This window comes from Callorhinchus milii, unplaced genomic scaffold, assembly GCF_018977255.1.
Source record: "Callorhinchus milii isolate IMCB2004 unplaced genomic scaffold, IMCB_Cmil_1.0 Scaffold20, whole genome shotgun sequence".
NCBI classification, from domain to species: Eukaryota; Metazoa; Chordata; class Chondrichthyes; order Chimaeriformes; family Callorhinchidae; genus Callorhinchus; species Callorhinchus milii.
The window spans coordinates 638814-661526 of NW_024704761.1; the positions used below are offsets into that span (position 1 = coordinate 638814).

The following is a 22713-nucleotide window of genomic DNA, read 5'->3' on the forward strand; positions in this document are numbered from 1 at the left end:
TCTTTGGCCCTTTGCACTTCATCCCTGTTTACAAAGTGACCTTGGAACCAGTTCTATTGGACATGGTACAGGAGAGCCCATTGTTAGTAGGTTTGATGCCAATGATTTTCAAGATTTCTGCTAGCAGATGTACTTTCATCAGTTCCTTCCTGTGTTGATGTCCGGCAGCCTTGTGCTTATGGAATGGTGTACAACAGATTCCCAGGTAGCCAGGTTTTAAAAGTTTAGATGAAACTGACTTGGTGGAGGTGTACCGAAAAAGCATCTTCACTTTTTCCAGGCTAGTTTTGCTTTGACTCCCGTTTCAACTTGTTTAAAGTAACTTTCCTACAACACTGCAGGTGGCTGCTAATCACCATAGAATTACTATTTCTTTTGTGTTGAAGATTTATCACCTAAACTGAAGTTTAGAATTCAGGCTTTAGAATATTAGGTATTTGCTATGCGTAAGCATTCACACAGTGATGGTATGCAGTTGGGGCAGTGGAGCTTGTTTTTCTTGTATCACTTATCACTTATGTTGCAAAGCTTTATATATATATATATGGCAGATTTTAATTTATTTTGAAAACTTTTTTTGTGTGTGTGGCTATTACTGATCCAGTGTCAAAATGTTTGGATCCCAAATCAAATCTGCATGCCTGCTACTTGATGTTATGCTGTGTAATCTGGTTTCTGCTACCCTTGGCTCCCAAGTATGACACTAGCTCCCAGAAACATGGCATTGCAGTACAACAATTCTCTACTAATTATCTGCTGGTCTGTCGGCTTTCACACTGATATTTTCTGCAGGTCCCGACAGCCCAAAAAGCAGGTCCCGGACTTTGGGCCTTTGGAATTTTCAGCTCCTGCGGATGAAGACTTCATACTAATGGAAATGAAACGCACAAGGTTTGTTTAGATTTGCATCACGTGTTGCAAAGAATATCATTCTGGAACCATTTTGCTTAAACCTTTGTTCATTTTAATATGCCTTTGTAATCGCATTCTAAGCAACCATCTACAGTTTGGTTCTAAACTACGCTAATATTTCAATACACACACACAAAAAAAGTACACTTTCTTTGAGGTGTACAAAAGATATCGCTTGTGCAGACTTTTTCAGACGTAGCTGACGAAGTTCACAGGAGTCTGATAATGTAATTGCCCTGAGGTGCACTCTGGTAGAACAGTAACAGCTTTTCAAAGTTCACAGCAGGCAAGTCAATAGCCCGAGTGGCGCGGAGTTATTTTGGAAGGTGTGAAAGATCTGCTCTCTATGTTTTAAGTTTTGACAGATGCTTGGAATCGGTCATTCTCTTATGTGGCGATGATTCAGGAACATCGACTAATTAGCCGGGATCTCTGTTTCCTGACACAGCAAATGTTGTTCCCTGCCAGCATGCTTGTCAGTTGCATGTCTAGCACACAATTGCACAACAGAAAGGTTTCTTGTTTTCCTTTTGATGGATTCGATAGCATTAATTCCACGTTTAGGCCTGTATAGTTTCGTCCTCCCGACGTGAAAGGCGCTCTATAAATGTAATTTTGTTGTTAAAAATTCTGAAGGTTACTTTCGTCTAAAATGTGTTTTCAAACATTATTTTCCTCCTCCTCTTTCTCCCCTTCCCAGATTGAATGTACCAGTGTAGTCGATTGATTCTCTGCACCTATTCACAGGATACTACCAATAATTCATTGAATTAGGCTACTATCCCCAAATTGTATCCAAAAAAATATGTTGTGATCTTAAAAAAATTGCAAATTGAAATCCAATCTGGTAAAACAGACTTACTAAGGTTTCAGAACTACCATTCTATAGAAGTTGAGTGATGTATTTCAAAATGGATTTTGTGCCAAACTTAGAACCGCATGTCTTTGGAGTTCTTCTCTTAAGTGCATTTGAGGCTCAACGAGAATCCACAAATGCTGCCATGAACAATTAGATGAGGGGAATCAATGCAGTGCATTAATGCAACAAAGTATAAGTTGGGAAATTTAATTTAAACCTCTTAAACACTAGTTTTGCTAAATAACTTAGCAATGTCAATTTAAAATGGGTCTATTTATAATCCGTATACTTTGCACTGGACTAAGTGTGTTGGGTTCTTGGTTCTTCTGATGCCCATCACCAGGCTGTGTGTATAAGAAATTACTTTTGTTTGCTTGAGAAACTTGTTTGCTTATATGGTCCAGTTCGTTTGAATGTTTTTTTAACCTTTAGGCCCTAAATCTGACTCATATTGGCTGGACGAAAAGCATCTCTATTTGCCAACCTACATAAAATGTTTGGCCAGTTTCTTACCTGTTCATTGTGAATGTGAGTACAGGTACAGACCACTGCTCACAAAATAAGAGCAGTATAATATAACAGCGACAAAAAACTGAAAAGTCCAATGTCCTTGATATTTTTCTAGTGTAACTGCACAGGGAATTGCTTTGTGTAAAGGATTTTGAGATGTACAAAAGGATGTGGGTTTGTGACTGGATATTGTGCAATATCACAGGCAAACGGAGCAGCCAATTTGCGTGTAGCAAGGTCTCAGACACAGCTATGAAGTGAATGACTAATTTATCTAGTGGAATGTCAGCCAAAAGACAGCAGGCAAAAACCCCTTTATATCCTGGCATTGTAGGTCCATTGGAGTCTAGGGAGCTGTTTGCTCTTGTGTTTTGATATTGCTGGAGCACCAGCTTTGGTCGACTCACTTTTGGTAGGATTCACTACCGTTGGTAGTCAACGTGGATGATGAAAATTGCAGCTTAATGATAAATTACAGCTTAGAGGAGAAAAATGATTGTGTGAATAGATGCCTTAGGACATTCATTACTTAGGCTTCTATTCACACAAAAATGTTTCTGTGAATGGAATGTATAAAAGGATGTTCATGACTTTATACATTTGTCCATTACATTTACATAAACTTTTAATGCAAATTAAGATTCTGTACAAAGTATATATTAAAGTAGACTTGAGGATTGACTTTGATTCTATTTATAGAAAGCTGAGGGCACCTGCAACAAATTGGCTGTTCACAGTTGGCATTTACATGGCAGAGAGTAACCTTTTATAATCCTCTTTTTAAAGCTTTACAATGCTAATAGTTTAGGCAGCCAGTGAGCCCTGTTAATTCAGTATTGAGAGAGTATTGCATTTTGGAAAATTCCTGGAAGCTGTTGGCAGTATTAGTGATTAGGAAGTTAAGACTGTGAAAGTAAAATCTCAGCAATTCTTTTGTGATTCTGGAGATGTCTGTATTGTTAATTAATTGAAGTTCCCTCTTTTAAAGATTGAAGGAATATCAAATTTAAAACACACACACACACACTTTGGGAGAATTGGATTATTCTGAGTGTATATTTCCAAATTTGCCCAATTTTCAATAGAATATTGGTGGAGGGGAAAAGAACTAAATGTTGAAATGAAACCTCATGGAGCTCATCCACTTCCACATTCTTAAAACTTAAGGACGCAATTTTGGGGGTAATTGTGAATGGTTGTCAACAGTGGTGTTGGCGTTCTGTTCTTCTGTTCACCAGTGTGTGGTTGTGAAGTGTTCAGTTCATGCTAAGCTCAGTCCTTGTTTTTGGTCAAGATGAAGGGATCAGTGGATCTTCCAAGTGTGGCTACCGGGGTTAGTAGTGACATCATTTGACTGCCTGCTATCTTTAGTTACTAGGCCACCTTCCTTGCCTTTGCAGAAGTACTACCTTGTTTTTTACTACATGATCCTGACTCATGAATGCCGTGGCCTTTGATACTGATGGTTTCTATCTATTTAGAATTGGAGAACCTTGTCATGTTATATATAAAGGTGCTTTTTAAAAATTATTTTACAAACTATTGAGCTTGTTTCTACACACTATAATGGTTGTACATGGAGAGAATTGAGTGGACTGAAAAACTGGTGCATGACTAAAGAAACAGAACAGCGGTGGCTTATTAAAATTCTCCAGCAATTTGAATGTTAATTGGGTATTGTATAACTTTAATATCCGTTCTTCAATCTTGTTGCAGGGAGAGGCTGCGGACGCATAGCATTGAATCTTCAGGGAAATTGAAGATCTCTCCAGAACAATTATATGACTTCACTGCTGACGATCTAAAGGACCTAGGGGAAATAGGACGTGGAGCCTACGGTTCGGTGAACAAAATGATCCACAACCCAAGTGGACAAGTGATGGCTGTGAAAGTAAGCAGTAATATCTGCTATTGTCAGCTATTGTTGGTACTTCAAAGGCTTAAATATAGAATAAAGTGACTTGACATCTCTGCAAGTAACAAAGTGAGCAGAGCTTCCAATTATTGAGTACGTGGAAACAAAGTTGTACATTTTTTAATTTTTCTTGATTTATTTTGTGCCCCAAGTGAGAAATTACAGTGCTGTGAATGAGCTCTTTCACACTTATCTGAATGGTACAAAGACTGGCCTAAATTAATGAGACCCATCCAAAAAAGAATCATTTGCTTCTAGACCATCGACTCACCACTGATGTCACAGATTGCACTGCTTCCTGCGAGTATACGGCAGCTTTTGTGTAGGTTTCTAAAGCTGGAAACTTACTGAACAGCTGCTGCAGACTGCCTTGTGGCCTATCCTCCTTCATTCATGCTTAAATGGACTCGCAAGGAACTATATGATGGGGTCCCATGTATATTTTGAACCTAGAGCATGTTCAAGATAAGGAATGATTCATGTATAGGATAAGGAAAACGCGTTGTGTTAGCATCATATACTTGTTGCTTAAAAATATTGGATCATTGAAATTTGAAATAAAGCTAAAATTTACATAGTTTAAGGGACATGAGGTTGCAAATAGTTTGGAATATAATTTCACAATATAGCAGTAACATTGAGAAGAAATGTATGTTAATTCGTCAAATTTGAGATTGAAACGTCCAACTAAATCAGTGATTTAATGACATTGCTGAAGGTAACTGCAGGTAAATTGTTCTCTTTAATAAGATAAGTTGTAATGTAACTTCTGATGTGTAATGCACCGATGTCCAATGTTTCAGAGAATTCGATCAACTGTGGATGAAAAAGAACAGAAACAGCTTTTGATGGACCTAGATGTTGTAATGAGGAGTAGTGACTGTCCATACATTGTTCAGTTTTACGGAGCCCTCTTCAGAGAGGTGAGATGAATTAAAAATCCTCTTTACCAATTTGTAGCGTAATATACTTTGTCTTGGACCAACAGGCAGTCTAATCGAGTTAGGTGTTCACAGTGCAGTGATGGGAAAGTAACATATCCGGTAACTGAAATCTTTCACGGCAATAGATTTAAGCTAAATACAAGACTGCATTTGTATTCAGGATGTTTTTTTGGAGTAAAAGTGTACACGCCTCAAATTGGAGCTGTCTTTCTCACTATTATCCCTTAAATTCACAAAAATGTGAAGAAATTTACATTTAGAAATTTAACAAATGTAAAGAAATTCACAAAGTGCAGACCATACTTTTTTTTACGTTTGAAAATTATGCTACACATGATGTTGAGGGAGTAATGTTTATACTCAGTGTGTTTCTTTCACTTCAATAAAATGTGAAGTGTACATTAGAAAAGACGAGTTAAATTAGTACCTAACCGACTGCACTATATATTGATGTATCAGAAGGATATTGCAGTATTTGATGAGTGCTACATTAGCAGTGTCTATACCCCTGGTTTGTCTCACCACAGTCAGGCCGTGAAATGGGAACGCAATTCACTCTCGGATTTTCTTTTATTCAGGGCGATTGTTGGATCTGCATGGAGCTCATGTCTACCTCATTTGACAAATTCTACAAATATGTATATGGTGCATTAGATGATGTTATCCCAGAAGAGATATTAGGAAAAATCACATTAGCTGTAAGTAACTTTTTAAAAAATAGACACTACCTTTCAATTATTGACCTTTACAGTAACCATTGTGCCATTTTCTTAATGTATAAGCGGGAAGGTTAGTCAAATGTACAACAATTCTAGACTGGGAGTGCCCTCATAATTTCTAGGATAAAGGTCACAGTTATAGCAGTCGCCTCTTAAATATTGAGTTGAAATAACCGAAACGGTAAAATTCAGATCAGAACATGAACTCCCCTACTCTGATTAGTATAATTACTGCTGTGCAAATGATATCCCTCTTCAGCAGAAGATAACATTGCCCAAGTGTAATTTCTGGAGAGAGACCAATCTCAAGGTATACTGTTATCCATTTAGATGGCATTTATTACATTTGGAAATAATGGAGAGATTTCTGTTGTTGCCCCAAATTACTCTTTTCAATAAAAATGCAGTTTTCTCTGTTCAGTTGTCAAAAATGGAAAGCTTTCAAAGAAGTCACATCACAGAAGATTATCAGATTGAATTGATTCAAAGAGTTTTCAATAACATGAGAAATGGAGAACTTAACATTAGTTACAAATAAAATTATGGGGTGGGGGTGATTATCCGGAGTCTCCTTGCGTGTTTAATGAATGGAGCCAGCCACGAGAATAAAGGTTGCAGCTCCTGTATTTATAATGTGTGGGCACAGCATCAACTGTAATGCGAAGCTCTTGCAAGCATTTACAGTGGTTATTAGGATTGGCAAACACTGAGAAGCTTTAGGCCGTGCGTTACTGAAGAGCAGTATAATGGGATCCTGACTGCAATTGGTTTTGAGAAAGTCTGCATGATGTTGACTAGTTTTTCTCCTCTTTCAGACTGTGAAAGCACTTAACTACTTAAAGGAAAACTTGAAAATAATTCATCGAGGTAAGAATCTCAACTGTTAACAAATGAAAGAAATGGTGGACTTCCCTCTCCCCCAACTATTATTGTGAGAGCCTTTAGTAGCATATTCAATATTTATGACCATTAAATAACATAAGTGTATTCTTTATTCACTGCTTCCTCCACACCCCAGCCCATTGACTTTCATGGTAATCAAAGCCAGCCTGTGTGTGACAATTGAGCCACAACTCAAGGATTGTGACCCTGGCTGCCACGTTAGCAGTCGCTCCCTTTTGACTTAAACAAGTCTCCAGAATTGCTGATGTTCCATTAACCAGCGGTGGAAGCTAGAGATCCAGTGTTAGGGGATCCTCTGGCCTTTTGCCCCAGGTAGTGTAAGAGACACAAAAGCAGCAGTGGACCCCATTTGGTTTGGCTAAAATTAATGATTGCCATCAAAATCTAGTAAAACATTGCTGAATTCAGAAATCATTGTTGCCAAGTCCACACTTCCATATGCATGAACTACACAGCCTGCAGCTGTGCCCACAAACATTGTCTTAGTTTCACAGGATCAGTGTGGAGCAGCAGCAGGTGTGGTAGACTCCCTGAGGTATCCATCATTCCAATAAGTGAGGAAGTTGGATGCATGCAGCTGGCTTAGAATTTGAGTAAATCCAAAAAAAAGTTAACTTCTCCCCTTCACAAGACTATTCTAAATTATTCTAATTGACAGTGGGGGGCGGCTGGGGAGATGTGCAATAGGTGCTTCCAGCTCTTACAGAGTTGAATTATCAAGCTTTACTGAAGGAACCTGAGTGTTAAAGTTAACTCTGCTCCTTATTTGCTTATTCTTCGAGATGTCTTGAAGACAAACTTTGCTATTTTTTCCCTAACCCAGGGATGCTGAGGCCATGGCTTTGCTGAAACAAGTAGGTTTGAAATATTTAGAGTGTGCACTGGATTTCTGAGTGATATCAGTACTTGACTTCTGTGCATCGTGAATTTCAGTCACCACCTATTTGCGGCTGATCTCATACTTTTAGTGTGTAATTCTGAGTTTGTTATGTTGCAGACATCAAACCTTCCAATATTCTTATGGACAGGAATGGCAATATTAAACTTTGTGACTTTGGTATTAGTGGACAGTTGGTAGACTCCATTGCCAAAACCAGAGATGCAGGATGCAGGCCATACATGGCGGTAAGACACAACATTGATTGTTTTGCTTCAGTTACAATTAACCAAGTGTCTAATTGGAATTTTGTGGTTGATTTATGCACCTTGTTAGTTTACATATAATAGTCTGTGTTGGCATGAAAAAGGTGCTGTCTAAAATCTTCTCCAATGATTTGTTTCTCAGTTTAGAATTGACTGTTAAGGTTAGTCTCTTTTTTAAATAATACAAACTTTTTCATAATTAAGACAAGTCCTCGGTTTCAAATAGCCTTGAAAGTAGCCAACAGGGAACATTTTCTTGACTGCTAAAGCCTTGCCTAATCATTCTGCAGTGAAATTGTAATTAAATGATCCAGTTGGTTTCAAGCTCTCCAATTACCTTTTAAAGAGAAAGTGAGCCAAAGGTAGTCAATTGTCATGACTACTTACTGATTGGATTTGCTTTTCTTTAATTGATATAAATTTGTTTTAGCTCCCTGAATTTCCTCTAATGGAAATATTTTATTATAATAACAATCCTGGTATTGTTACCACTAATATAGCACCTTATCATGTCATTCAATTGCCTCAAAGTGCTTCACAGAACATATTGCAAAGTGGATTGACTGTTAAATGGGCGAAATGCAGTACCCGATTGCGCACAGAAGTGTCCCATTAGCAGTCATGGATGAAGTAAGGAATCTTGCCTAAGGTTCATCCCACCCACGAATCGCTCCCGGGTCCTCTCGCTTGCGAGGCGAATGCACTAACTGCTACGAGACTCCACATTTTGTGTTCATTTGGGCCATTTAGGTTGCTGTTTTTTAAAGAAAACCCTTGAGTAAACTGTTCATTAAGGAATTACAGCTTCTAAGATATTCCTCTAGCTCTCATGGGGACATTGGATGGAGGGGATATCTTTGGGCCTTGAGCTTGTACTAGTCTCGGCTGAGTGCAGTGCTGGCAAGTCCTCTGCTGCATAATGATCCCATGACACTTTTCAAGACGTTTTTAAAAGAGGAAGTTCCTTCTGGTCCAGCAAAACTCCAGATTAATGATCATTTACCTTATGACTGATTGTGTGGGACCTTGCTTACACAAATGGCTGCTGTGATTGTCTATAAAAATCATCCCGCTTGACTAATTACTTTTGAAGTGCTTTGAGATGCTTGGCATGACATGGAGCTATAAGAATGCAAATTATTTTATTCTATGATGAAGACCGATTAATCTTATACGGCTGCATCTAATATTGTCAAGTTTTGTTTGAATTAGTCAATTAATGTGTCACTTTAGTGCAATCTGAACTGTGTGATAAAATGTTCTTGTAATGGCTAGTGACGCAAGGGGTATGATACTTTTGCTGATTTTAATTGCAGAAAAATATAAAATTGACAACAGAAATAACCAACTCAAAATGGGAGCAAAGTTGCAATCGTATAGTTGATTTGTTTTTTCTGCTTTTACTGCACTCAATTCACTGGTTTAATTGAATTCAATTGAGTTCTTTCACATGCATGTGTATTCAGAGAGGAACATAGTACAGGAAAACATGCATATGAAAGAATTGGATTGCATTTTTGAATGCACTTGAAAATAAATGTTCCAAGTAAGGTTCCATGAGTAGCGGTACAATATCATTGTGGAAATTTAAATATTGGTAACAAACAGGGATGTCAAATGTTCATTACAAAACACGCCATAGTTGAAACAGTTCAGGTGTTGCATCTAAGATTCTAAAAAACTGATCCCATCTCATAGGTAGAGCATAGTCTTTATTGTAAATTACAAGATGAGCAGACTGAGATGGCTTTGTGGCTGCTGTGCTTTAGTTTCCTATCTAAATTTGGTAGTTGCCTTTCAACCAGTGGTCAGCCTTGTATTTGTAGATGTGCCTAATGAATACGGTATTTACAATTCATTCTGTACTTTTGGTCTTTCCCAGTCTAAGTGAGCTCAGGAAAGAGGCATGTGGCTTGCATCATATATTTGCTTCTTCCTGTTTGATACAATAACTGCCTGTAGCTTGGATTAGGATTTGTTTCTCTCCACCAGAAAAAGTGCCACCTGACTGGAAAATTTGAATTAAACTTGGGTCTAATTGTTAAACTGTTTAGTTTTGTCCAGTACTTAGTTTCAGGCAGTTTTTTTGCTTTTAGTTATAAACTAACATATTTAAAGCTGGACATGGCCAATTCCTGGATTATAAAGATTAAAGATTATACAAGAAGTTTATTTTAATGAGATTTCTAGATTATTTTATTACATTATAGTAGATGTAGCACTTTGCTAAGTTTTAGCTTTGCTGAAAGTACAATGCCTTCTTACAGAGCCAAATAAATTGGGATTTACGAAGCATAGACATGACTTAAACTTTGGAACGGAGTGCTTTATTGTCGACAGCACAAGCTGATGTAATGTTCTAAGTTTAGGCAGTAAAAGCCCTGAACTGGGATGACGACATTGGCTCCATTCAACTTTTGAATGAGTGAGAGGAGGTATTTTCTCATCTTGAACCATTGGAGCTTTGAGGTGACATAATTGGCATCCCTTTGATAAAGTAGATTTTGCTCATTGCACAGGCATTTCAGGAATTGCTCTGAACTCTAGTGATGTCAGACTTGTGGACGAAAGCCATGCTGCCTTCAGTTGCTGTGGAAAAAATGTATGTCGTTTTGGCTGCTAATGGTGTGTTGACCTTAATTTCTGAAAACATTGCATGAATCCTTGTTTCAGAAATAGCATAACCAGGGCAATTGTAATGCCATACTTGGTTTAATCTTGTGTAGTGATTAATTCCAAACTTATGGAATTGACAAAAAGCTCCTGAAAGGATTTTAAGGTGTTTATTTACTAGAAACTATTGTATCTGTCCCATACCAAGTTGGGACTAAGTGCAATTTATTAATAGTTCCAGTATTCAATAGTAATATGATTTTTTAAAAACTGCAGTGTAACTTTTGCACTGTTACTGTAGTCTTGATTCTACTGTTCAACTCTTAAAGGTATTCCAGTTATTTTTCCCTGCAACTTTTAGTTTAGGATTTTCTGACTTTTTTTAAAACAAAAGTAATTTACTTAGAAATCGTCAATACACTTCACAGAAAATCTTGAAGTGCTTTGAATGTCTTGACAATGTGATCAGGCACTATCAATTGCAAGGAGCATTATTAATCAATCAGCCCTTTGTTACCGTATCAAGTTGGTGAGAGTCAAAGTCTGTCAGATTGTTGGGTCACATATACAGATAAGGGAACCGAGAGAGAACCTTTTCTCTCAGTGACTCCGGCTCTAGCCATATTACAAGGTTATGCACATCTGTCCCGGGAGAATTATTCCTTTGAAGTTCAGGGCAGCTGGAGGTATAGGCAGTAAACTTCCTGAATATTTGCAACCAGTATCTTAATTTTTTTCTCTTCCCTCCCCAACTTCCTCCCAAAGTTAAGTGATTTCGCATTCTTGGGGAAGTTGGCACAATTGTACACACAAGTTTTTCACATGAAATCTGTACTTCACATTAATGCATTGACATTATGTTCCCATCTGGAAGTGTAACTACTGTGTGTGAGTGCAGCCTTTTCACAACGTAGAAAGGCCTTTTCCACTTGAGCATTACCTTTTGGTCTGATTTCCCACGAGAAAGCAGTCCTACTTTTAATAATACAAAACCCGTAAAGGAGTTCTCTTCTGCAGTCTGCTGGCAAAGTACATTTCAAGAGGAAAGCAAGAGGTGGGGTGGGACCCAGATTGTTAAGGTTTATCTTTTTTTGGCGATCAGTAGTGTTTGCCAAATAAAACAAAGGCTGACTGGAAGGAAGGGGAAAACAGGCTTGATCCAGTGGCTTTAAAACTGTGAGGGTGTATTGTACTAAGTATACATTAACACACAAGAATGTAGTATAACAATAATAATTCTTGAATTTGATATAGTGCCTTATCACGTCGTTGAGACGTTTCAAAGTACTTCACAGAATGTATTGTAAAGTCAATTGACTGTGTTTTGTGGGTGAAATGCGGCATCCAATTGCGCACACATTGTTTGGTATGATAGGGGATTAATACTCAGATGTGGAGTTTGAATCGGTAGCACATTAACATCTGAAGTCAAGTTAGTTAATTGTTTTGTTGAGAACAATATTTGTTGGATAAAACCTTTGTGGTTGGATATTCTACATTCTAGCAACCCTCTCTGTAATACAAGAATTAATTTCCAGCAATTCCAGCTTTAGAACTTGGACCATGTTAAAGAATGTTTTTTGGGGATAAGATGCTGTGATCCTCCTGGAACAATTCCTGGGAAAGCAGGATCGTTTAGAATAGCAACTTTGTGAATACAACACAATTTACACTTCTATAGCACCTTTCAAACCAGGAGGACTTATCAAAGCACTTGATACTGCTGGTTCGGCAAGAATACTTTCCTTGTCAATCCAGTTTTCTCAACGCATTTAATCATAATTGGACAGAAATAAATGGAGATATAGATGGACTCCAGCACTCTTTACAAACCTCTGCAGGTATAAAAACAGTTTGACTCCTATTAAGTTTGCAAGCCACACCAGTCAGACGGCGATTCAAGCATGGTGACGGGTTCGAAAGAGAGACAGGGCTGGGGGTGGGGGGGGGAGGGAGAGCAAATGCTGCTTGGCTGGCCGGCATAAATAAATGCTTTGGAAATTAAAATTTGATTCCTTTATTGTTGCTTCTAATGGGATTTGCAGGGAACCAGCCGAAGATATGTAGCAGAACACAGAACTAGAAAACTGGCTTTCCCAATTTTCTATAGGCAGATTTTCTGTCATTTTGGAGTCTATACAAGGTAAAGTTTTCATTTAAATAACTTGTGTTTCATTGAAACATCAAACCAGCCAGCTCCACATTGCTGCTGGACTCGTCTATGGACAGATATGGCAATAAATGAACTGTGAGACCTACTTTCCGTTCCTGCACCAATCTGGGAGATTTTGTCAAGAGAACAATGCATATCTACAGGCCCCTTGAGACTGTTTCTTTGGCCTCAAAAAATTGCTGTATTTTAGTGTTGAGAACTTTTCTTTTGAGAATTGTTCCTTTAACTTATTATTCATAACTGGGCCTTTTGTTTTATGTCAAATGAGAAGAAACTGGGCAATGAGCACGGCTGCTATCGAAAGATCGACTGACTTCATTTTAGCTCTGTGTGGATCCAGGGGCCAGCATTGTATGCGAGTCAGGGCAAGAATTAAATTGGACTATTTTATGTTTTCAAAGGCATTTCTGGTTTCAGGAAAGCTGCCAGTTTTAAAGAGCTTAGGGCATATTCCATGTCATCCTCCTTACATTCTCAGTGGTTTCCAACAACCATGAGGCAGTTTTTAATGAAAAAGCTTTAGATGTGGCGTTCATGCACATTGTGAAGCAGAGAGATATGCCTTTGAGTGCTTACATGCATATCGCAGCTACTGAAGCATGAATATTTCCACCACAAATCTCAGCATTATCTTTGACGTGTACTGAAATTAACCTCAGCTGCAGCATGGTGGACTAATTTCACTCAATTTTTAGAGGTGTAGGTGTCTTATTTGGTTGTCCGGATGTCTGATGAGCATGAAAATCCTAAACTACAGTATGGAAACGGGCCATTCATCCCAACTAATCCATACCAAAATAGGAAGGGTGGAGGCTTGTGTGAAGTATAAACACCAGCACGGACTAGTTGGGCCTAACAGCCTTTTTCTGTGCTGTATCATTCTATGTAATTCTTCTTTTGACCTCTGGAGGATTGGGCAACACATCCAACGTTGGTTAATTACTAATCCTTTCGTGACTGCTGGAATTTAGATCTCTGTTATGTAACCCAGTTTTGTGTTATAATGGTGGTGTATGTTCGACTCAGAATAAGCTGTGAAGTAAATTACTGGTTGGTACTTACAACTCACAACAGCAGCTCACTCAATTTTAATCTCTCTTCCTATTTTTTCTCTCTCTCACTCAGTCAACAATGCTTCCTGAAAAATCTGTGGGAAAGTGTGAGCCAGGTTGCTCTGTTTCACTGTTGTTTTAAAGCTGGCTGGCGCAGGAAGATGGCCATGATGTGCAAAGTACTTTCAGATGTTGTCCAATAGGGACCTGGGTGTCTTGTTTGAGCCTGAACTGTCCTTTCTCCCCCACATCCGCACCATGACCGGCACTGCCTACCACCACCTCCGCAACATTGCCAGACTCCGCCACTGCCTCACCCCTCAGGCTGCCGAAACCCTTACCCACGCATTCGTCACATCAAAAATCGGTTACGGGAACTCCCTTCTCATCGGCTTCCCAACTCTTCCCTTCACAAGCTGCAGATCATCCAAAACTCTGCAGCTCGTGTACTCTCGCGCACCAAACTCTATGACCCCATCACTCCCACCCTCGCCTGACCCCACTGGCTTCGCATTCCCCAGAGGATCGAATTCAAGATCCTCGTCCTCATTTTCAAGGCCATCCATAGCCTCGCCCCCTCCTACCTCTCTGACCTGCTGACTCCCTACCAACCTGCCCGCTCCCTCCGTTCTTCGGGCTCTGACTTGCTCCATGTCTCGCGCCCGACCCGCTCTACTATCGGTGGCCGGGCTTTCAGCCTCTCTGCCCCCAGACTCTGGAACTCCATCCCACAGTCCCTTCGCCTCGCTTCCTCCATTGCCTCCTTCAAGGCCGGTCTCAAGACCTTCCTCTTCAATCGCGCCTTCAGTTGCCCTCCCTCCTCTGCCTTCCCTCACCCCTACCCCACCCTCCCCATGCTCGGGTCCTGACCTCTGACTGTCCAGCACCTTGGGATGTCCTCCCGACGTGAAAGGCACTCTATAAGTGTCATTTTGTTGTTGTTGTTAGCTTGATCAAATGCTTTGTCCCTGAAATAGTGAAATCATTTGATGGCCAAATGCAATTTTATTTCAACCTGCATTGTCGTACTCTATCTAGAAATGATATTTAGTGTATATTTACACATTTATAGTTCAGCAAAGAAATATCTTCCAGGTGCATATCATTCCATCTAATGAGCATTTAGAGCCATTTGCTGAGCAAATATTTGATGTTCAGACATTATAATCTTAAATATGGATATGGAGGGGAGAGTAAAATCCCTTCCGAATCGTGTTGTTCTGAAGTATTTAAAAAAAGGCACTTTAATTAAGTGTACTCTTATATTCTCATATCATGAGAGCTCCTCTAAACTCGTGTAATCTCAATTGAAAAGTGCTTACTCATTTTAATTGTGCAACTTCTGTGTGTTACTCATCATAGCTGTGGTTTGTGCACATTGAAAGTGTGGCACTTTTGAAAGTACCTGAAATTGATTATTGAACCATTCTCTGCCCTCCTTATTTAATAACATTAACTGTATGTTACAGTGAGTTTTTTTTAAAAGTGTATATACCTTAAGCATTTAAAATTAGGTGAGTATAAGCCACGGAAAGAAAGTATACCAAAGTTAGTATGTCAAAGTACCAGCTGTACTTAGTGCATTCTTTCCATCTACCAGCTTTCAAAACACTGACACGGTTAAAATAACTATGAAATGTTATTCAATGTGAGAGTGACCTAGGATGCCCAGCGTAGGAAGGGTCGTGCCTGGATTAATTGATCTGTGTGATGAATTTGCTGACTTTACACCTTGTTGAAGATTGTGTGGCAATAAGCGGTGCCATTCACTGGAGGACTGGTGTCATTGAAGCATTGGAAAGGGATTAATTGCACTCTACGTAGCCTTGAAACTGCAGAAGGTGGTGGAACATTCCTTGTTCGATTGTGATTTTCCTACTTGGACTTGTGGAATGCTACACTTTGGAGTTACCGAGTGTCAGTGTTCAGTTAGTGTAAGCCCAATCTTGTGATACGGCCTTCAGAGGGACTTATTCAGATCCACCCAGTGGGCTGAAGGGCACCTTGTGTTTATTGTGTGAAGCACTTCCAATAAAGACCTCGGAATGTCCTTGTTGACATATTCTGTATAGATTATTTAAAAATTGAACCGCATTCCTTTTGACAGGCATATATACACTTGTTCTTATTGGAATTTCAGGATTGTGTGAAAAAGGCAATGATCAGATCAATTCTTCAATAGATTGTAGCCAATATCAATAAAGTACAGTGGACTAAACTGATTTTTTTCTCTTTGTGTGTGTGTGTGTGTGCATTCCTCTCTTGTCTCTCTTCCCCCCACCCCCACCCCTAAGCCTGAAAGAATAGATCCAAGTGCTTCAAGACAAGGCTATGATGTGCGATCGGATGTTTGGAGCTTGGGAATCACATTAGTGAGTAAAATGCAACCAAGTTTTCAAACTGACCTTTAGTCATGAATGTTATTACAGTGGTTGATTCCATTAAAAAATAATTTTAATTAGAGAAATAAAATGTTTTTTAATATAAAAACGTACAGCAAGACTGCAATGGATAAATTTTGGTTATCATGTTGGTCAAATGTGTGTGTGGTGTGTGTAAGTCATTGGCTGATATCTTATTCTGTGTTCCTTAGTATGAGCTAGCCACTGGCCGATTCCCGTATCCAAAATGGAACAGTGTATTTGATCAGCTCACACAGGTGGTAAAGGGAGATCCTCCACAGCTCAGCAACTCTGAGGAGAGAGAATTCTCCCCCAGCTTCATCAACTTTGTCAACCTGTGGTAAGAATACTGATTGACGTGTTGCACGTCAGGGCAATTCGACTCAAGCTTTTTAAAAAAATAAATAGCTTTTTAACCACGACAAATAAATCTATGGCAAACCATAACGACCAAGGTTTGAGCAGGCAGCATTGGAAATGTCTGCCTTCAGACCTTCCTGTTTGACCATGTTCTCGGCCATCTTCTCCCACCCTCTGCCCTGAGACTCCTTGACCCGTAACCCCAGCTCGGTTACAAAGCTTAGACTATCCAGTCCCTTGGGGCATACTTCCGAAAGCTGCTATATAAAAGTAAATTTATATTGTAATATCTATCCAAGTTGCTTAAGTTTTAAACTAAAAGCACCCTTGTGCATTTTGATTGAGGTTTGTGGAATATAGGAAGGAAGCAAGTGGGATAATCAAATATAGAGTCATAGATTCGTACAGCACAAAAAGAGGCCATTCGGCCCATCGAGTCTGTGCCGGCTCTTTGAAAAGAGCATTGTAATGTCAATCCCACTCCCCGGCCCTTTCCCCATAACCCTGCAGACCGGTCCTCCTCAAATACCCGTCCACTGCATTTTTAAAAGTAGTTATCGAATCGGCCTCGACCGCCCTTTCAGGCAATGCGTTCCAGATTCAAACAACTCGCTGCGTGAAAACATTTCTTCTCCCCTCCCCTCGGCTTCTTTTAGAGACTGTTTTGAATCTGTGACCTCGAGTCACTGACACACCCACCAGTGGAAACAGTTTTTCCCTTTCTGACCTATCAAATCCCCTCATGGTATTGAAGACCTCTATTAGGTCCTCGTAACCTTCTCTGCTCCAATGAGAATAATCCCGGCCTCTCTCGCCTTTCCTCATCATCATGGTCCTTCATTCCTGGTACTATTCTTGTAAATCTCCTCTGCGCCCTTTCCAATGCCTTCACATCCTTCCTATAGTGCGGAGCCCAAACTGAGCGCAGTATTCTAATTGAGGCCTAACCAGTGTTTTATATAGGTTAATCATCACCTCATAAATAAATAAATCTAATGCTAACCACCACAAGCAAATATAATGTTAAATGACTTAATATTCCAGGCAGCCTTTTACTGTTGCAACATTAAAAGCTTAAGCAATCCAACCATTGATGTCAGCACAAATTTGCAGTCTTGAGATGGTGCATTGAAATTTGCTGCCATCTTCTGTTCGTGTATAGATTGAAATTTGTTATGGTTCAATTAACAGTAGTAGTTATGGGTGCCTTTGGGAGCAAAGAGATTAACTGAAATGCCGATATACCATTAGGAATTGATGAAAAAAACGACAATCTAAAAATGCTTAAGGAAGTATGCCTCTGCACTGCCAGGATTAAAATAAAGTATTGTATCCTCTACAGTCCAATTTAATTTGGGTGTTAATAATAATAATCCTTGCATTTGATATAGCACCTTATCCCATTTTTGAGATGGATCAAAGCACTTCACAGCATATACTGTAAAGTGAATTGACTGTATATTTGTGTGCTATATTTAACCAACTGGTTAAATTTATAGTTGACTGAGTTTTATCCACTATAGTGGTAGGAAGTCTCTGTTTCATTGACCAGATGTCAGAAGTTGAATTGCCATTTATATCAAGTGCCTGTTTAATTTGAGTTGCTCCTGTTTCTAGTCATTTTGGGGTGTGGAACTAGTTTTTCGGCATTGACTAACTTTGCTTTTCAACGCTTTTCATCTCTTCTAGCCTTACAAAGGATGAATCCAAAAGGCCAAAGTATAGAGAGCTTCTGGTGAGTTTAATTTTTGAGCCCTTGTGCTGGTGAGCATAAGGTACTATATTTTTTTCCTTAATTTAGCTTCAAAGTGTCTGAAATCCATTTTTGATGCTAAAATCTATGGTTCAATTTCTCCTCTTTGCCTGGGATTAGACAAAGAATGTTGACCGTGTGTGTGGGATTGCTGTTATCCAAAGAGGTTTCATGTGAGATATTAACAATTAAAGAGCTGCAATCAAAGTTCACTGTGTTATCGTCTGATAGAATATATGTTCATTGGAGGGAAGATGTTTGTTTGGTATTTGTGGAACATACTAAGCTAAGTCTCACTGCTTTTACTTATTCAGAAACATCCTTTCATCTTGATGTATGAAGAGCGTAAAGTAGCAGTTGCAGGCTACGTTTGCAAAATCTTGGATCAAATGCCTCCAACCCCGATTTCCCCAATGTATGTTGATTAATTTGCTGCTGAAAAAGATCGATGAGAAAAATCAAGGTGTAAAGATTTATGTGGCACATTGCAGTGTTTCTATTTTTAACTTGCCCAAACAGACCGTGCAATAAAAAATTGGTGTTCATTTTCTTTTGTGTCTGGCCACTATTGTCCCATCTGAAAAGCATCCTTCTCATAGTAGCGAAGTCCATCATAAGTGTATTTGTCTGGAGCAGAGAGCGAAAGAGTCGTTGTCTTTCCAGGATAGTTGTGTGGAGTCTGGTAATGTGTTCCATTTAACCTGAACTATGTTGGGACATTATGCAACGGAGGAGTTTTTAAAAACTGGAGACTTCTCAGTTCATTGCTGGAAAGGCCACGTCTTTCAAACAAGCATAGACTATTTCAGTCAACTCCAAGCAATCCGATGCTTTAATAGATATTGGGCGTTTTGCCTTCAATGAAAGGAAATTTGTACATGAACAGGATACTTTGATACCACCTCGTGCAAGATTGAGGAAATTTGCTTCACAAAGTGCAATAGATTTACTGATTTTAATTCTGTTGCGTTAGTTAGTGTATATCATGTAGGAGTAAATTCACCTGTATTTTACTGTTAATAAATTTGTTTAATAACTGAACAGCATTTCTTTCACCAAAAAATCATGTGGACAGAGGTTGATGATGCAAAGAGAGCGGTAATCCCCTATAACTGACTTTTATATAAATAAGTGTGTGATCACTGTACAGTAAATTTGTAACCCTTAGAAAACAGGCGAATCACCTGCGAAAAATTTGTTTTTAATCTTGTCTATTGAAACCTGAAGAGAAGTGGTAGCAGGTGCTTTGAAGTACTTTGTGAACAACATGCTTAAAGGGCAAAAGCACGCTGGCAACAAAATTAAGGCTTGTATTGAAAGAATAAATACTTTCCCGTTTGTTAATCAGTCTGTAAACGTGCACAGTGATGTCTCAGTATGTTAGACAAAAGCAAGATGTGTATGGATTGTACAGTAAGCAGCCAACAGATTTTTTTATGTTACTCACTGAGGTGCTCCTACCACGGTTTCAACATACTGTTTTTATCTGAAATTATTGATACACAATAGACCTGTGTAACTAACGGCTGAAGACTTTGTGTAACCCTGAGTTTAGCCGTGTTCTAATTACACAAATCTGCTTCTTGGTTTTGTTATTAGCTCGTTTTTTTTAAAAAAACACTCCTGCCCCATAAAATCAAAATGGATTACAAACTGTTCGGCATTGCAGTATTCTAAGTAATATTGAAACTGCGCAAGACCAAAAATGGTGACGATTACTTGGCCCGGAACCTGCCAGACTGGGAAAATTACTATTGATTAGAAAATTGGAGTAGCTAGAAAAACGGGAATGGTGATTTTTTTTATTGCACAGAAAGCAGGAACATTCTGCTGCAGAGTCCTCGGCTGTTCTTTTGCATACTAACATCTGGCAGGGGGAGTGTGGGAGAGGTTACTTTTTGGGGTGGGAGCTGGACTTTTGACTGGAATATTTTGTGGTGGACGAGTACTTAATCTGCTTCATAGAATCATGTCATACACGTACTGAATTCTGAAGATTGATCCTCTGCCTGCTTTACCCCTTCAACACATGCCCCCACTTCGCCCACCCCCAACCCTCCTTTCCCTTGTTTAGCAGTTCAGTTATAAACATTCAACTCTGCGCTGTTCGATGATGGGGGAAAACAAACGCGTGTGGCGAGAACGTCAAGGGACTTTTCTTTTAAGCTTCGAGTGGAATGCCTGTAAAAATCGGCAATTGGTATATTAATCTTAGATTATAATCTATTAAGGGTGAGGAGTATATTGCAATGTATCTTTTAAAAAAGGTGTATAATGGTCACAAACTGTGAAAATAGAATAAAAACTGTACATTGTGAAATTTGGTTAATTTTTTTTCCTGTACGATAGAAAAATGTATAAAAACAAATCAAAGCTGATGTACAGGGATGATGCCTTACTCGTCTGTGAAAGCTGAGCTCACTGAACACCACAAAAGCATTACTTTTAAGGAGCTCAATGGATATTTCTTATCCTGTATACTGGTTTGACTTCTTCCTATATTTAAAACATTATATATGGAATCTAAGTGTTCATGTAATAGTTCTATACTCTTGCCTGCAGGTCAGTTGTAATAAAACTAGGATGTGACTGTGACCTTGTCCTTGTTTTTGTAAGGTCTGAAACACACAATTGCAAAAATAAAAATTATACATTGAAATACTGGATAAAAGTGCACAATTTGACCTTTTTTTAATTTAAAAAAATTGCTGGATGTTTTTGATTTCAGTGACCCTTATCTGCATCTCTCACTCCAATGGCTCAATAGTTATACTCTTGAACCCCTCCCCGATATCTGCGTATTGTTGCATATTTTACTGTTCAGGTGAGATTTGAGTGACCTCGCAGAATCCTCACACCTTCACTTCATCCTCCTCCAACTCTCTCTCTCTTCCTCTTGGGCCCTCTCTCGTCTCCCCCTCATCACCTCGAAGAATACAACAGAAAGTACCTTTCTCTGATGTATTGCCAGTGCTGCACTCCGAACAGAGTAAAGCCCATATCCTATCTGGAAGCCAAAGGGTAAATCGCCCAGTGAGTGCTGAGCCTCAAAGACTGTGGAAAATTGTCCATTTCCTGGCTTAATCGCTTTGACCATCAATTAAATTCCCTAATTGCGGTTTTCAAGAGTATTTTTGGTAACTGCTTTTGGCCAATTATAACCCTGGGAGGAAGGATCTGTTTTTTTCAGCACAAACCCTGTGTGACTGCTCAAGCTTCCAGTTTTCCAACTGTTGTGATTTCTACGCTAGTTTTACCAGCAGGAGAATCCGACTTTACCATCAGGTTAGTTCGAAGGTGAACTTTTAAGACTAATTGACTGCAGAAGAACCGGCTGTAAATTGTGGGCCATTTTACCCACTATCATCCAGGACTCGTCAGTGAAAATTCTACCAGTCTTTCCCATCCTGCGATGTCCTGCTGTAACTCCACTGGTTATTCCAAGTGGGGACACCGGGTCACTGGAAGTGTGACATGTTGAGCTGTGGGCACGGAATGCTGCTATGAATGTGGATTGTAATGGAACGCAGCCTGACGGTGTGACGGACCTGGTTATCGGAAGGTGTCCTCACCCCCATTCCCTTATTTAGTGAATCCCATTAGCAGTCTCCGCACGACATCACCCCACCCCCAATTCCCAAACAAAATATTGTTTGAAAGAAATCCGAGCCGGCGGCCTAACAAATATGTTAACCATCTGTCCACAAAACCCCACGCTGTCCTTGGCAAACGCTCGCTCTCCGTGTCAAAGGTTGATAACCGCCGCAAGCGATAAAACGTGCGACCAGGTCGGGTCGAGACAAAGTGTGCTTTTCAGTTTTACCGCACGTTACATACATCTTTCCACTTCCTTCTTCTCTGAATCATTATCCCGTGTTTACTACTACTTAATAGTTAAGTTGCCAGAAGATGTGTGTTAACCAGCATACCTTCTAATTTATTATTATTGTTATCCATGCTTTTGACAAAACCTGTGGCAACATATCTCTTGGCCGATAAGTCTCCAAATTAATTGGCTTTGTAGGCTGCCACATTGGCTGTAAAAGCCGACACTACATTGGAGCATAATTCCCTATAGTGTCCTTCGTTACTAAAGCACTAAAAATGAAAAAAAAAAGGAATATTCACACAATTTTCGATGTGCAAGGTATATCTGCCTATATCTACAAATAACCGTCCCCGTGTACGGCTGAAAGGTGTGGCAGCAATCGCGCAGCAATCTTGAGAAATTCTCTGTCCAGTTAAGTTTCAGCGCTGTGTCTCTGTTGATGATATCTACCAGTAATCTCAACGATCAGTTTTAACGGCAAAGAAAAAGGGAACTGAGCTGAAGCCGGAACATTACTCACTCGCTGGGCAGCGATTAAAAACAGCTTTTTTTTTAAAAAAAAAAGTACTTGGGAGTTGTTTTTCTTAAGTCACCGAGTGGGGCTGCGGGTGGGTTCAGGTCGTACC

General features: G+C 39.4%; 1 protein-coding gene across 3 annotated transcripts in view; it reads left to right on the top strand.

Annotated features, from left to right (window-relative positions):
* The window catches only part of map2k4b (mitogen-activated protein kinase kinase 4b), a 46045-nt gene extending 25121 nt beyond the window's left edge, over nucleotides 1-20924 (top strand). For 2 of the 3 annotated variants that reach the window (XM_042342347.1, XM_042342348.1), the window contains 10 exons: nucleotides 793-891; nucleotides 3998-4172; nucleotides 5000-5119; nucleotides 5719-5838; nucleotides 6675-6726; nucleotides 7760-7887; nucleotides 16038-16115; nucleotides 16337-16485; nucleotides 18195-18240; nucleotides 18573-20924. In XM_042342347.1, coding sequence (XP_042198281.1) covers nucleotides 793-891; nucleotides 3998-4172; nucleotides 5000-5119; nucleotides 5719-5838; nucleotides 6675-6726; nucleotides 7760-7887; nucleotides 16038-16115; nucleotides 16337-16485; nucleotides 18195-18240; nucleotides 18573-18686 — 1081 coding nt within the window. In that variant the 3' untranslated portion in view covers nucleotides 18687-20924. The remainder of the gene's footprint in view (nucleotides 1-792; nucleotides 892-3997; nucleotides 4173-4999; nucleotides 5120-5718; nucleotides 5839-6674; nucleotides 6727-7759; nucleotides 7888-16037; nucleotides 16116-16336; nucleotides 16486-18194; nucleotides 18241-18572) is intronic. The other variant, XM_007888862.2, reaches the window with a different exon arrangement.
* The last annotated feature ends 1789 nt before the right edge of the window (nucleotides 20925-22713 follow it).